This window comes from Penicillium macrosclerotiorum (assembly GCF_028827735.1).
Source record: "Penicillium macrosclerotiorum strain IBT 26536 chromosome Unknown utg000010l_segment0_segment0, whole genome shotgun sequence".
Taxonomy (NCBI): Eukaryota; Fungi; Ascomycota; class Eurotiomycetes; order Eurotiales; family Aspergillaceae; genus Penicillium; species Penicillium macrosclerotiorum.
The window spans coordinates 1,153,759-1,168,031 of record NW_026643089.1 but is presented as its reverse complement, the minus strand read 5'-3'; the positions used below and the strand labels follow the sequence as shown (position 1 = coordinate 1,168,031).

The 14,273-nt window shown below is 49.9% G+C and overlaps 6 protein-coding genes across 6 annotated transcripts; 3 read left to right on the top strand and 3 right to left on the bottom strand.

The window, feature by feature from the left end:
* Window positions 1-465: 465 nt before the first annotated feature.
* Window positions 466-3,990, top strand: N7462_010067 (uncharacterized protein; the record flags this gene model as incomplete). Its single annotated transcript, XM_057081781.1, has 3 exons — window positions 466-575; window positions 732-1,448; window positions 1,506-3,990. The coding sequence occupies 3 exons, from the start codon at window positions 466-468 to the stop codon at window positions 3,988-3,990; spliced, it is 3,312 nt and encodes a 1,103-aa protein (XP_056928821.1).
* A 724-nt stretch (window positions 3,991-4,714) lies between these two features.
* On the bottom strand, window positions 4,715-5,218 carry N7462_010066 (SND2/TMEM208 family protein; the record flags this gene model as incomplete). The annotated part of the gene is made up of 2 exons (XM_057081780.1): window positions 4,715-5,158; window positions 5,210-5,218. The coding sequence occupies 2 exons, from the start codon at window positions 5,216-5,218 to the stop codon at window positions 4,715-4,717; spliced, it is 453 nt and encodes a 150-aa protein (XP_056928820.1).
* Window positions 5,219-5,832: 614 nt separating this feature from the next.
* Window positions 5,833-6,105, bottom strand: N7462_010065 (uncharacterized protein; the record flags this gene model as incomplete). Its single annotated transcript, XM_057081779.1, has 1 exon — window positions 5,833-6,105. The coding sequence occupies one exon, from the start codon at window positions 6,103-6,105 to the stop codon at window positions 5,833-5,835; it is 273 nt and encodes a 90-aa protein (XP_056928819.1).
* A 35-nt stretch (window positions 6,106-6,140) lies between these two features.
* N7462_010064 (anaphase promoting complex subunit bimA) lies at window positions 6,141-8,763 on the top strand (the record flags this gene model as incomplete). Its single annotated transcript, XM_057081778.1, has 4 exons — window positions 6,141-6,477; window positions 6,544-6,717; window positions 6,780-8,623; window positions 8,692-8,763. The coding sequence occupies 4 exons, from the start codon at window positions 6,141-6,143 to the stop codon at window positions 8,761-8,763; spliced, it is 2,427 nt and encodes an 808-aa protein (XP_056928818.1).
* A 1,910-nt stretch (window positions 8,764-10,673) lies between these two features.
* Window positions 10,674-11,608, top strand: N7462_010063 (1-acylglycerol-3-phosphate O-acyltransferase SLC1; the record flags this gene model as incomplete). Its single annotated transcript, XM_057081777.1, has 2 exons — window positions 10,674-11,385; window positions 11,439-11,608. The coding sequence occupies 2 exons, from the start codon at window positions 10,674-10,676 to the stop codon at window positions 11,606-11,608; spliced, it is 882 nt and encodes a 293-aa protein (XP_056928817.1).
* Window positions 11,609-12,661: 1,053 nt separating this feature from the next.
* On the bottom strand, window positions 12,662-13,948 carry N7462_010062 (4'-phosphopantetheinyl transferase family protein; the record flags this gene model as incomplete). Its single annotated transcript, XM_057081776.1, has 1 exon — window positions 12,662-13,948. The coding sequence occupies one exon, from the start codon at window positions 13,946-13,948 to the stop codon at window positions 12,662-12,664; it is 1,287 nt and encodes a 428-aa protein (XP_056928816.1).
* Window positions 13,949-14,273: the final 325 nt, after the last annotated feature.

The window sequence follows — 14,273 nt, the reverse complement described above, 5'->3', positions numbered from 1 at the left end:
AGGTGCATGTAATGACGTACGACTTGGTTCGACCTGGGCCACCGATGACCTCACTGCTCTGAGGTGATCAAGTCGCGGACCAAAAAGCCATTCGTGCCTCGGATTTGATCTTCCCCAGGTACTCAGTGTTCCTGAGAAGCGTCCCGCTGTCTGGTCGGCGTTCATAGAAGCTTTCAACGTTCACCCGTCCGCGACCTCGGAATCACATTACTGATCGTGTTCTGGCCCGCGGTTCGTGAATTGCTCCTAGCGCCAAGGCCGACGCGAACATTCCTCTCCGTACACAACTTCCTTCGTCAGCAGCAACCTCATCGTCCCCCAGCTGCAGCAACGCGGGAGTCCCGACATCGAGTACGTCGACTCGATGAGAGAATAGCTCTTTGTGATCGGAGCTTGAGACCCCTGTGAATACCGGTACCTTCAGGGGGACCATATTCCCAGCTTTTTTAAAGCTTGCCAGCCAGCATGACAGTGAAGGAAAATGGGCATGCGGAGGTGGTGATGAAGCCGAAAAAAGAGGCCGATCGTGTGCCTGAGAAAAGCACGTTGCGGTGGACAATGGGCTTGGTTGTGCGGTAGGTCTTGAAACAACTCCTCAATCTCATTTTCGATGTCTTTGCACCGAGGCCTCTCTTGGAGCATCATCCCTCTATCCGACACCATTGGAATTCCTGCAGGGATATGATACCCATATACAGTGCCTAGATGAGTTAATGATTAATTTTATTCAGGCTATGTATCTGGTACACGCTACTCACTCCCTTTTTCCGATGTCCTTCACGTCTTGCAGACTTGGACGGAACTTCACCTCGAGTCTGCCAGCCTTACCTGATTGCTCGGTCGCATGTGGAACCATTCGTCACCCCATACTATGATACCTATGCGGCACCCTATGTGGATCAGGCACGGCCGTATGTCGAGGTGTTCAATCATCAAGTCTACACCCCGGCATCGAAAATTGCCAAGTCGGGCTACGAGAAATACGGTTCTCCCGCATGGCAGCAAGCTCAGAGGTTCGGCGCGGCGCAATGGAAAGCGCAGGTTACTCCAAGACTAGAGGCCGCTCACGGTAAGGCAAATCAGCTCTACCTGACTGAGGTGGACCCCTACGTGCAGCGGGGTGTTGCTGTCGTGTCGCCTTACTACCAGAAAGCTCACACGGCGCTGCTTACGGTCTATTGGGATCATTTCGTACCGATGTACACCCGATCCCAGCCCTTCATCGGCAAGACCTATTCTGCCAGTCATGAAATTTTGGTAACCCATGTTATGCCCGGTGCACGCTATACCTGGTCCTCAGTGGTCTATTTCGCAAACAGTTCGCTCTGGCCACATTTAACAGGGCTCTACTCGGAACAGGTAGAGCCCCAGCTAGTCAAAATTGGCCAGCGTCTGGCTAGCTATAGGGAAGGAAAGCGATTGCGTGCAGTTCTTGAAGATACAGAGAGGTAAGGAAGACCATTATTCATATAGTTTGAGTGTCTGTTTAACAATGAGATCCGCAGTTCATCGGAGCAGCTTGTATTTTCTACGGTGAGCACTGCGAAGGTTGAACCTCGCACTTCAACAAGCTCCAAAACCACTACCACTACAGCCACCGAAATTGTCTCTGTACAGCCCACTTTGTCAGCCATCGAACAAGCCCAGGCCGCGCGTGCCCGTATCAACTCAGACCTTCAGAGATGGCAAGATAAATTTGCCGTTGCAGCTGACAAGGGAATTGAAGACCTCGAAGATCGCATCGAGGAAATTGTCGCCGCGCTTATTGCCAGCAGTGCGAACAGCCATGGGCAGAGTCTGTCAAATGCCCTTCAGACAGTGGCCACTGCACAGGTTTCTGTGATCAAGCAGCGGATCAATGAGCTTGTCGAGCCACTCCCCGAAGAAGATGCTCCCGAAGCCGAAGAGGCTGCCCGCGATCAGCTTGTCACTGATATTCGAACTTCTGCGATCTCAGTGCGTGATCGTGCTCATTCCCTCCGCGAGTGGTCTTTGGCATTCGATGACGAGCTGATCCGCCGAGTTTCTGCCGCTGTGAACTCCACACTCGACATCCTTGACAGCATTCGTAGCTTGGGGTTGCAAGAGATTGGTACTCGGTGGGCTTGGATGGATGATGTCACCTACAAAGACTGGGCAAGATACCACGCCCTCAAACTTCAACTGGAGGATTGGCGCAACGAGATCCGCAACATTGGTATGAACCACAAGTCGATTGCAGGTGCTAGATCTGTAGCCACTGGCATCTTGGATACTGCGATGGAAGTCGCTGAAGATACTGCCAAAGAGCTCGTGAGACTCAAGGATGTCGGTCATTGGAAGATTGCCGCTCGTGAAATTAGCGACAACTTTGATACTCGAACTGAGCCTCCCCCTCCCAGACCCAAACCTGAGGAAGAGGGCCAGGAGGCTGAAGCAGCCGAAGAAACACCCACAACTGAGCACGACGATATAGTCTCTGGCGAACCTACAGACTCAACTACCTCTCCAGATGAGAAAATTACAGAGGAGCCCACGCTGAGTTCGAGCGATTATATCTCAAACGAAAGTGATGAGACCGATGAACCAGTTGGAACCGAATCGGAACGTGAACTTGACGATGAAGGGATTTTCTCACATGATACTGCGAACGAGTACATCCACTCCTCCACCAGGCCTGCCTTCGGTGTTGCGGCTGCGCATGTCGGATCTCAACAAGATCCCATCCTTGATGACGAAGAGCAGGATACGTTCCACAACTTGGCAAGCATGGCTAGTGACGCTTACGCCGAGGCAAACTCTGCTTTTGCCGATTCAACCTCGCAGGCAAAGGTTCTCTACGACATCGCGAAGTCCCAGGTAATGGGCCAAATGACTCAAACCAGCGCCCCCGCGCAGGACCAGCTTCTGTCTTCTATTGAGTCCGCTTACTCCGGTGCTGTGAAATATGCGACTGAGGAGTGGGAAGCTCGTTTTGGTCTTGTCAGAGCAACGCCCACAATTGCAGGGCCCTTGGCTCACATCTCTTCCGTTGCATCTTCCCGTCTCAGTGAAGGCCTGAGCCTCGCTTCTGAGCATCTCGTGCCACAAACTGCTCCCGCAACTACATCTGCTGGCTTTCCTCCTTTTGTTCTCGACGCACAGCGGCGGTACTACGAGGCTGTTGGTCTTGCCCACGAACACTACACTGCATTTGTCTCTACTGCTTCCAATGCAGTTTATGGTACGCCTACCCCAACTGGCGCTCTGGAGTCTCTCTCCAGCCAGGCATCTGAAAACTGGGAGATGCTTGTCTCCAAGGCCAGCGAGCAGATTTACGGCACACCGGCTCCATATCTGCAGCGCGTAGTGGGGGATCAACTGCCGCAACTGGAGGCAATCCAGGATATTGTCTCGGAGTTGCTTGTTGGTAAACAACCCTCGTTCACTGAGAGCATTATGAGCAAACTCCGCGTCGCCTATGAGACTCCTTATCCTGCGGCAGCAGTGTCCTCTGCATCGAGCTACATCAGTGGGACCTACGAATCAGCCTCTTCCGCTGCGGATGCCTTTATCTCCGAAATTCCTAGTGTGGAGGATATAATGCAACAAGCAAACGACCAACTTAATGCTGCCGTTGAGGCTGCCAGTGTTGGAATTTACGGCACTCCTAAAGGTCCATACGAAAAGGCCACCGATGCTGCCACGGAGGCTTTCTCAACGGCTTCCGCTCAGATCAGCGATGCTATCTATGGCCACGAATCCGGCTACATCAACATTGCTAAGGAGGCAATCGATGACATCCGGTCCAAAGCCAGTGTCGCAATCTACACCGAAGAGCCGGGTGTCATGGAAAGCGCCACCAGCCGCCTTGCTGCTGCCGTTGAGAGCGCCCAGTCGCAACTGGTGGACCTCGCCTCTGGTGCAAGCAACGTTGCCTCCGAGGCTGCTGAGGCTGCTGCTTCTCATGTGGATGAGGCAACAAGCAGCGTCAAGGCTGCTATCTCCTCTACACCCAAGGATGAGCTGTAAACGACTCTTGCTTCTGTTCTGTTACTGTTATATCGACGCTTTCCCCCTCCCCCTTGTCTTCCATCCACTCTTTCCTGTTGAAATGTGTCGCTCTAAAACCGGCTCCTTGCCTGCCCATGGCATATTTGGCCTGGTTCTTCGATGCTTTATTCCCCATATAGTTTGTTACGACGGCGATATGCTCATGACCCCCCCCCCCCCCAAAGATGCAAAGTGATGTTTTGTCTTTCCATTCTCGGCTTCTATTCTTATTTTGTCTGAATCTGCCGTCACTCCCGGAGGTGTGCTTTTGTCTTCTGAAGGTGAGATGTAATCTTGAGTACATAATGAAACGCTTTCTGAATAATTCGAATGGCTGCTTCGAATCCCCATTCTAGATAGAGTCATCCTCCTAGATTAAATTCGGTTGTCCAGAGTAGGTTGGTGACAGCCTTCATCGAAGTCAAGCTCAAGATCTCCAGTCAACTACCTGAATTGAGGATACATTTCCTCGTTCAGTCATTTCCAGTTCCTGGACAGATTGCACATAAGGTGGAGTTTTGTTGAGGAGCACCGATATGTCTCGTCAACCAATGATGTCGCCTCACAGGCAGAGCAGGTTGGTCAAGCAGGCTGCGTAGATATCGAAACTGATGTCTCCATTGAACCCTCGATTCAACGAGTACGGTGCTTCACACGATCGCCCTTCTTCTCCCTCTTCATCTCCCGCTTGCTCATGGGTGCACTATAATCTCCCCCCCTCATCACCACCGCCCATGCCCGCAAAGCCTTTCTTCACGCCCATGACAGTGGAGTAGGCCAGGTAGATCGAATACAGTGGTACGATGGCCCACAGCCACCATGCACGATCATTGAATATACAAACGGCAACAATGCACCCCTCAGTCCAATACAGAATGTCCCACATGTACTCGGTCAAGCCAGTTGCGTTGAGGTCTTCCCCGGCCGAGCGCAGGGAACCATCCTCATTATAGCGGGGGCGGCCTACACGGTCCAAATAGAATTCAATGACAAGAGTTGGGACAGCTAGGAGCACATATGGCTTCAGGGAGCGTGGTCGCTGGAACATGAAGTGCAGGAAGAGATAGAGGGCATGCAGCGCGGCGGTGGTCAGATGGGTCCGATTGAGGACGGCGGCATTGCGAGTGGCCAGCGTCTTCGCAGCTTTCTTTGGATGTGTTAGCCTGCTTAAACTTCTCTGGCTCCTTTGGAAGCTTACCTGTGCCATGGTGTCGAGAACCTTGTTGAGAGAGGTAGAAGAGAAGACCAAGCCGTGAACGTGCGGAGAAAGGTGATCTCCGTGGTTGTACGGCAGAGAGCGGCCCAGTGCAGGAGCCCCAAGGAGCTCGTGGTGACCGCCTTGGTCTCCGCCTTCAGAGCTGGATACACGTCTATTTCATAATAAGAATCATAGTCATCATCATCGTCATATTCCACCATGCAGCCCACACAGTTCTATGGCTCACATGTTCCTGAAGTTTCACACGTGCAGTAATCAGGGGAATCTGTAAGGCTCTAGCTTTACATCTTGTAGAAACCCTAGAATCGGGAAACGGATGCGCAAGCAACCTCTGAACTTAAATATGTCAGAATATTCCTCTCTATATAAAAGGATACAGGCCAATTTTCCGATCGTTTAAGATTATAGTTTCTTGCACATCAATTATAAGTCAAGTTGAAAATATGAAGGGCATCTTGCAACACCTGGGAGCCTCCGCGACGTGATTGTTGCCCTCCACGACCCCCACCGCCCGGCAGAAACACTCCAGCACCAAACCAAATGCAACCAAAATAAGACCGAATGAAACCACCGTCTAAACAACCTCCATCCTGCGCCCGCCTTTACTCAGCACCAACACGGTACGATGTGCGCGTCGCTGTGACAGACTCTTTTGGGTCTACAGACCATGTTCCAACAGGTCTTTCCAGTGCACCGCGACACCAGCTTCCTTCACCTTCCGCATTCAGTTTACATTCCACGATCCGCTTGCTGCATCCTTCCCGATCCAGATCGGTAATCAACTCCTCTCTCCAGATCAGATCCTTAAGGTCCGGGGCTGCCTTTTCTGTCTCATGTCTGGTGGGTGTTGACGGGCAGCTCTTTATCGGTTCCATCCTCTGGGATCGCGTCCCGCCCCCCGCGCGCCACCATGGCTCTGTCAACAGGCCATGTGGCCAGCCAACTGAGGCACCTAGTTTACTACCACCTTGACAACAATCTCATTCGCAACGCGCTCTTTCTCGCCGGACGTCTTCATGCCTACGAACCACGATCATTCGAAGCCCAGTACCTACTTTCGCTGTGCCACCTGCATAATGGAGAGGTCAAAGCCGCATTGGAGTGCAGCCAGGGTTCTGGATCGCGCGGTCTACATGTGGGCTGTGCATATGTCTATGCGCAAGCTTGTTTGGATCTGGGGAAATACCTGGATGGTGTGACTGCCCTGGAGCGGAGTAAATCTCTCTGGGCGTCAAAAAACCATTGGAGTAAGGCGTTCCCAGGTCACCACTTCACATCATTTGAGAAATATTTGATCTAACCTTTTGGTCCAGACAAACACAGTGAAACTCAAAGACAGCATCTTCCAGATGCAGCTGCAGTCTTCTGTCTGCTGGGGAAGCTATGGCATGCACACAAGGATTTGAACAAAGCAGTAGACTGCTATGTGGATTCCTTGAAACTGAATCCATTCATGTGGGATGCTTTTTTGGGGCTTTGTGCAACAGGTACGTCTTCATGCTAAGGAAATTCAGAAGTCATATTTTCAACCTAACGTTTAATGTGCCAGGCGTCAATATCCGCGTCCCTAATATCTACCAACTTAACCCAGAACTACTTGCCATCATCTCAACCTCTCCTAACGATCTAGACTCTGTTCACGGTCTCGGTCAATCTTCACCAACTGAAGGGTTTTTCCCTACTCAAACAATTGGAGCTACGACCACAGATCCCTTTATGGTTGTTACATCACAGACTGAAGCTGATTCTACATATGGAAGCTCTGCTCTCTGGGGGAAGCTCAATGGAAGCTCCGTTAGCGTGGCATCGGCAGTGCCACCGATGAAGCATGAGGGGATGGAAACCCCAAGCGGTCCAAGCAGTGGCTCAGACGATTTCCGTATTGCAAATGGTGTCACCGATCCAGAATCCTCATGGGAGCCACCCTTGGCGCCTGCAAGGAAAAATCGGACAATTCAGACGATGAGCCTAGACCAGACAAGTCAACCTCCACCCAGAATGCGACCAACTGGGATTCGACCGAGGATCAAACCAAGAACAGAGCCAGAAGAACCTCCTTTTGTCCCGTCAGACAGAGATCCCCCGCCTGCTCCGCGAATTGGGGATCGAAAACGCACAGTTTCTGGCCAAGTTGCTCACCCCCTTCCTCCTCAGCCGATTGAGCCTGGTGCTCCCCAACGGCGCAGTGTGAGGTTATTCAATCAGATTAAACCCACGACTAGTAAACTCTCGAACTCCACCCTGATGGGCAGAGATGGCCGCGAGGTGAAAAAGGTCAGAAGTGGGAACACTAAAGGTCGAACTGCAACAACATCCACAGTGGGCCGTGTGGTGAGTGGCAATCGAAAACCTATGGAGTCGACCGATCACGATGGCAAGGAACCTCGTGCTGCGTCAGTTCCGTCTACTTCTGTTCCTCCTCTCCCTAAAAATGCCGAAAAAACTAAAGAACTTGAGGCTCTGAATTGGCTTCTTGGACTGTTCACAAAATTAGCATCTGGATATTGCGCATTGTCACGGTACAAATGTCCCGATGCAATCCAGCATTTCAATTCATTATCCCAGGGTCAACGAGAGACTCCTTGGGTTTTGGCTCAGCTTGGCCGAGCTTACTTTGAACAAGCGATGTATGCAGAGTCTGCCAAATACTTCGCTCGCGTCCAGAACTTGGCACCTTCCCGCATTGAAGATATGGAAATCTATTCGACCGTTCTTTGGCATTTGAAGAATGACGTTGAGCTCGCATACCTTGCCCACCAGTTGCTGGAGTCTGATCGACTGTCTCCCCAGGCTTGGTGCGCTATTGGCAATTCATTTTCCCATCAGCGGGACCACGATCAAGCCCTAAAATGCTTCAAGCGTGCTACCATGTTGGATCCTGAATTTGCCTATGCCTTCTCCCTCCAAGGCCACGAATACGTGGCCAATGAAGAATATGACAAAGCTCTGGATGCCTATCGCCATGGTATCAACGCAGACAACCGTCACTACAACGCCTGGTACGGATTGGGCACAGTTTATGATAAGATGGGCAAGCTCGATTTTGCTGAGCAACACTTCCGCAATGCGGCTTCTATCAATCCCACTAATGCGGTCCTCATTTGCTGCATTGGTTTGGTCATGGAGAAGATGAATAACCCGAAGAGTGCCCTGGTTCATTACGAACGAGCTTGCTCATTGGCACCGCACTCCGTTCTAGCCCGATTCCGCAAAGCTCGTGTATTGATGAAGCTGCGCGAATTTAAATTTGCATTGGGCGAGCTCAAAGTCCTCAAGGATATGGCACCCGATGAGGCTAACGTACACTTTTTGCTCGGCCGACTGTACAAAATGCTTCGCGACAAAGCTAATGCCATTAAACACTTCACTACGGCCTTGAATTTGGACCCGAAGGTAAGAATTTTGTTATTTCCCCGATCCCCCGCGAAAGTCCCCGACTGACTTGTGTTCATCTATGACAGGCTGCCCAATTCATCAAGGACGCAATGGAGTCGTTGGACGATGATGATATGGACGATGACGACATAGCATGATCCATCCACTAGACCTGTGATGCTTCCTGGTCTTGTGGCCCCCTTTCTTCGCTTTCTTTTTGTGATTGGGTGGGTAGGGTGGACTTCGTCTTTCAAGCTTGGCGTTCCCGGTCCAATTTTTCTCAGTTCATTTTCTCTGCACAGCATCACCGGGGGGAGTTCTTTTTTCCAGGTCTCTCTAGACTTCTGGCATTAGGTTTGGTGTTTTGTACATTAATGTGTGACAGTTGAGCCCATGACGATGAACCTATGAGGCATAGCATAATCCATTATTATCATTACCATCTGATTTTGAGGGTGTGTTTAGACTGCTATTAGAAGCATTTAGTTGTCTTATCTGTCATTTGTCCCTATTGAGAGATTTCATCCTCCCTGAAACTAACCTTTGTGTTTTGAATTTTCAGGTGCATTCATGGCTTAGGGCTAGACTAGCAGTCAGGTGATAGATAATGTACGGCTGTCTAATCCAGCTTCTATGATCGCACTGGCAGGCCCACCTCACTGTCGAGTTAATTTATTTGCAGGGTCAGGATGCCCTTTTTGCATTTTGCATTGGCGAATTACCGGGGTTTAAGTCCAGCTATTGGCGTCGGACATGGCGTATTGTATTCTAGCCCTCGTGTTGCTTGACATCCTGGAACGCACCTTTCAAAATGGACTTTAGGGGCGGAGCAACCTGCAGCTGTTTATTACCATTCGAGTCCTACTGGGCTTGGAGAGAAGACATTGAGTAGTAGGTTCGCAACTGAGCACGCATTTCGGGGAAGATCATGATACAATAATAGCGCAGAAATTACTCGGTGATCAGATAAGAGTACTGACTTCTTCTTACGCAATATACGTATATAGTTGAGAGTAGTATTTAGGTGGCCGAAAGTAACTAGTAAACAAACTATCGCTATACTAACAGCCACCGGTTTGGACCTCTGCAACGTATCCTTCAAAATCCTCCTTATTTTGCTACTCAGAGCTAAGGCATTAATATAGGTATTGGTAAGGTCTATATTCTTTTACCTGTCGGCGTATCGCATTAAATGGGTGTCTTGTCCCCGGAAGAACAAGCTTAAGAAACTAATATTGGATATTTTTCCGCCACAGGGGGCTATTATCCTCCTTGTTGAGATCGATATCGGATCTTGTTGCACATATACACGGAGACAATAGTACCATTAGCATGCGGTCTCGTTCCAATTTTCGCGCTTCGGTCGCGCCGTGTGAGTGCTCGTCCGCCGCCTCGGACGCGGCGAGGGATTCGTCTTTTATGGTACCTTCGGCTTCTGCCATCAGGAATAATGGCTGCTATCAGGGGGGATTGCTTGATCAGTCTCAGTGGGGTTGGGGTCACGTGCTGAACTGATGCTCACTGACGAGCTGAGGCCGCTCAAAGGTGTCTACAACTCTACTCAATAAATCGAATATAATGATAGACTGCGCTGGGTCCCTGTGGAGCTCTAGGTCTATGAATGATTATCCACGAGACACTCCCCACCATTGTCCGTCAGCCTGGATAAGAGAGATACAGGGGTGGACAGGAGTATAGAAGTACTTGTCGATACCTTTACACTATATTGGGTTAGCGTAGTGTTGAGGATAAGGTTGAACATGGATGGATTAGGCCGTCCTCGTGGCCGGTGGTGCCCATGATTCGCTGCTGCCGTCACCTGCCGCGGTCAGCTGGCGGTGAGTCGGCCGGGCAAAAAAAGCAGCTTCAACTCCGCAGTCCCGCACAAGATATGGCTCTCGCTCCTTGAGACTCGATTACTCGCATTCCTCTAGTGGCCTGCGGCCATTCACACCAGAAAGAGGTCAGAATACCTGTTCATTCGCTCTATCTTTCAGACCTAACCTCAGATATTTCCTAACAGTCCCAACAATTCAACAGTTCTCTTCTCGAGATCGATTCCACCGCCATGTCGATCAGTTCCTATATCCTTTCAGGCATCAGCTCCTTTGTGGTGGTAACGTTGTCACTTTTTGCACTCGGTCAAAAAGTGCCCCGAGCCGCCTTTGTTGCCCGCTGTCTTGCTGCATATGGCTCCCTGCTCCTATGCGCAACCTACGGTGTCATTGCATCGATCATTCTCCGCTTGGTCGGCTACGGTCGTATCTCACAATGGGCCACCGCCCGGAGCTTTAAGTGGGTGATGCGCTACACCACCGGTGTCAGGTTTGATATTGTCGAGGGCCAAGAACACCTCACCACGCGGCCGGCCATTTTCATTGGCAACCATCAGACTGAGCTGGACGTCCTCATGCTCGGCGCGATCTTCCCTCCGTACTGCAGTGTCACCGCAAAGAAGTCTCTACGTAACGTGCCCTTCCTTGGCTGGTTTATGTCCCTTTCTCGTACCGTGTTTATCGATCGTGCCAACCGTGAGAATGCGATGAAAGCCTTTGATGGTGCCGTGGAGGAGATGCACAAGCATCGCCAGAGTGTCTTCATCTTCCCGGAGGGGACACGGAGTTATTCTGATCAGCCCACTCTGCTGCCATTCAAGAAGGGGGCTTTTCATCTGGCTGTCAAGGCCGGTGTGCCTATTGTGCCAGTCGTTACCGAAAACTATTCGCATGTGATGTCGCCTCGTAATCTGCGGTTCAATGCAGGCACTATCAAAGTCAAGGGTCGGTTTCAATTAACAAGCTGCTGGGAAACTTATCTGACATTTTTATTTTAGTGCTTCCTCCAATTTTGACTAAAGATTTGACCTCTGCCGATGTGGACCAACTCACTCTGTCTACTCGCGAGTCCATGCTCCAAACAATCAAGGACATGGCCGAGGCCCAGGGAAACAAGGTTGAGGAGTCATCGCGCCCCAATGGCGTTTCAACTGCTATCGAGATTTAAGCTCTCACATGCTGCTACAAGTCACTGGGATCTTGGATATCCCCGAGAAATTTCTCGCGCCAACAAACACAGAACTCCAGAAGACTCGCCCTCCCCCATCACCGTTATCTCACTACTTCAACTAGGACAGCAGTCCACCTGTTTCAACCCTCACTGCTATAAATTGCCATTCTCATTCAGTACATACAAACGCATTATTCCACAAAGCGCCACAACTAGAAGAAAGACCTTTTTCTCCCAATTTAGCTTCTATCGCTGTTTTCGGTCCCCGGGTACGTGGATACCCCCATGGAATTATGGCAATCAGCATTTTTGCTTTCCTGATGGTTCGGTAAGGAAGGAGGGGGGGCGGGGGCGCTGACACTTTGTTGCCCCTGCTTTGGCATATCTTTAGGCACCTGATTTGTTTACTCATCAGCTCGATCCTAGGTTGCTGGGATCCATGCAAATTGCCCTTCCCTATCCTTCTGCTTCTTTACCCTCCTCTCCTTGCTAATCCTTGATGTATATATTCTTACCACGAAAAGATGTCATGACCTTGTTAATGCTTCTTGAATTTTTATCTTCACTCGTTTTGAGCCTGTTTAGAGTTGTGTGGCTATAGAGAACGGCGTTGGCTGAAAACGTATATTGTTACCTATACGCCCTTTGAATAATATATCCTTTATAAACACCCTTTTCTAGACCAAATGTTGCTTAGCTTCGACAAATTAACCTTCTGCTGCTTCGTATCGAACTGCTGACTACTGTCTACGGAGACTTCAGATAGTAGTACCCTGAACCCCGACAAGCAGATCGATGGAGTGATTTTGAGAGTATTCTAGGATTGAATGGAAAGTTGACCGACATTGAAGTGTTGCATCCGCACCAGCTACTCTCATCGAGCTACTATGATTGAATTACCTGCAAAACCCACATATTCATTATTTTAAATTCAAGGAACTCAATGTGATATCATATAAATGCAAGGTCCTAATCTCATGATACGACAAAACAAGCTAATCGAAATGGCCCAAGGAATAAATTTAAAACTCTCGAGAGCACCATCTATGTCTAACCGTGCACCTGCACAGCTGACAGAACGCTTCTGTTGTTGGTCGGGTGTACACAGCGGCCTTCAGCGCAGGCTCGGATATCAAGCTCGATGTCAACCTCCTGCATGGGAAGCCAAGGATCTGTAATGGCAAAAGGTATGCGCCAAGGATTCATATCCCCAATCAGTTTCCTGGTGCATAAGGGAATACGCCTTTCTTCCGTCTGTCCATCAGGCAAGATGAGCCTAATTTCGCCTTGGGGGCAGTGTGGTTGGTCCTTTTGGCAGTTTTGGGGAATGACACCCACCGAGGCCCCACTACCCGCAGTAGCGATGATATAGTCAGACTCGAAAGATTGAAGTTGAATGCGGACATCATCTAGCGGTCGACCTGCTCGAGAGATTTTAACTCTTGTATACGGCACACCCCAATTTTTGGTTGATTGGGGAATATGTTTTTTATCGCGAGAGACGCCGTAAGGCTTAGAAGCTTGTAAGGGATCGACTGGATCTGGTGGAATCACATTTGAGAATTCAAGGGTGCGCACCCAGGGGGCTAGGAGGGCATCGCCGGTCATTTTGAGATAGGCTTCTTTGAGAGCCCAGTAAGAGTAGAACAGACGAAGTCCATATTCAATGACGGTTCCATCATCGTCTGAGGGAAAGCTTTTGGCAAAACCAAGCTCTCGAGCCTGATGAAGAGTTGAAATAGGATTCTTCATGATCGCCAATTCGCCGGGTGAGAACACTTCAGAGAAAATAGATACGAACTCAATAAAGTCTCCGATGGTTGTCATGGGTTTGCGGCGTTCATTAACGCATGTGACATCGATACCCAGTCGCGGAGGGATAAATGAAATAGCCTTAGCTGTGTTTTTTTGTAGCATCTCATCATTGGGAGCAAGAGTACCAGCCAGAATGGTCAGTGATGCTTGGTGGCTGACGTTGAACTCGACCTGGGTAGCTGAGCCAGACGCATAATAGGGACGATTCTGCGGGGCAGCAGTACGGCTGAACACAATGTCCTTCCAGGGGACACCACAAGTATGGTGAATGAATAAGTATTTTAGCAAATGGGATGCCAAAGACATGCGCTTGTCCGCTGCATGGTGAAACTTGGTCACAGCCTGTTGTTCGGCGGGGCGAAGGGCGTGCAACATAGGAAGATCTAGGCCATTAGCCTCCCATTCACGAGTATCAATGTACCAGCGCATCAATGTGGGGAATCCATCAAAAATAGCATCGCAATTCTCATCTTTGAGCGGGCTTCGCAGGACATCATCCAAGCTGATCTCATTGGCTGCCATTGTGTCGAAGAGATGGGTTGTATAGAACCAGTATCAACAAGTGGTCCAGTTCTGGAGAAAGAGAGCAGATTAACCCCCCGTTAAGTGTTCATGCTCCTGATTTTTATTAGTGAGTATCTCTCCTATTTGTCTCTTTCTCTTCTCTGTAAACTGGCGTTGCAGAGATGTCAACGTATCACAAGCCCCGCCAGGAACACACCGTTATCGGCTTATCAGAGTTCACGTGGCGATAGAAAAGTTCCCGATAAAGAAATTCCCCGCGGAAAGTTTGCATCACGTGCCTTTAGAGTCATATTGAATGGGCGAATCTACGCCTCTTTCTACT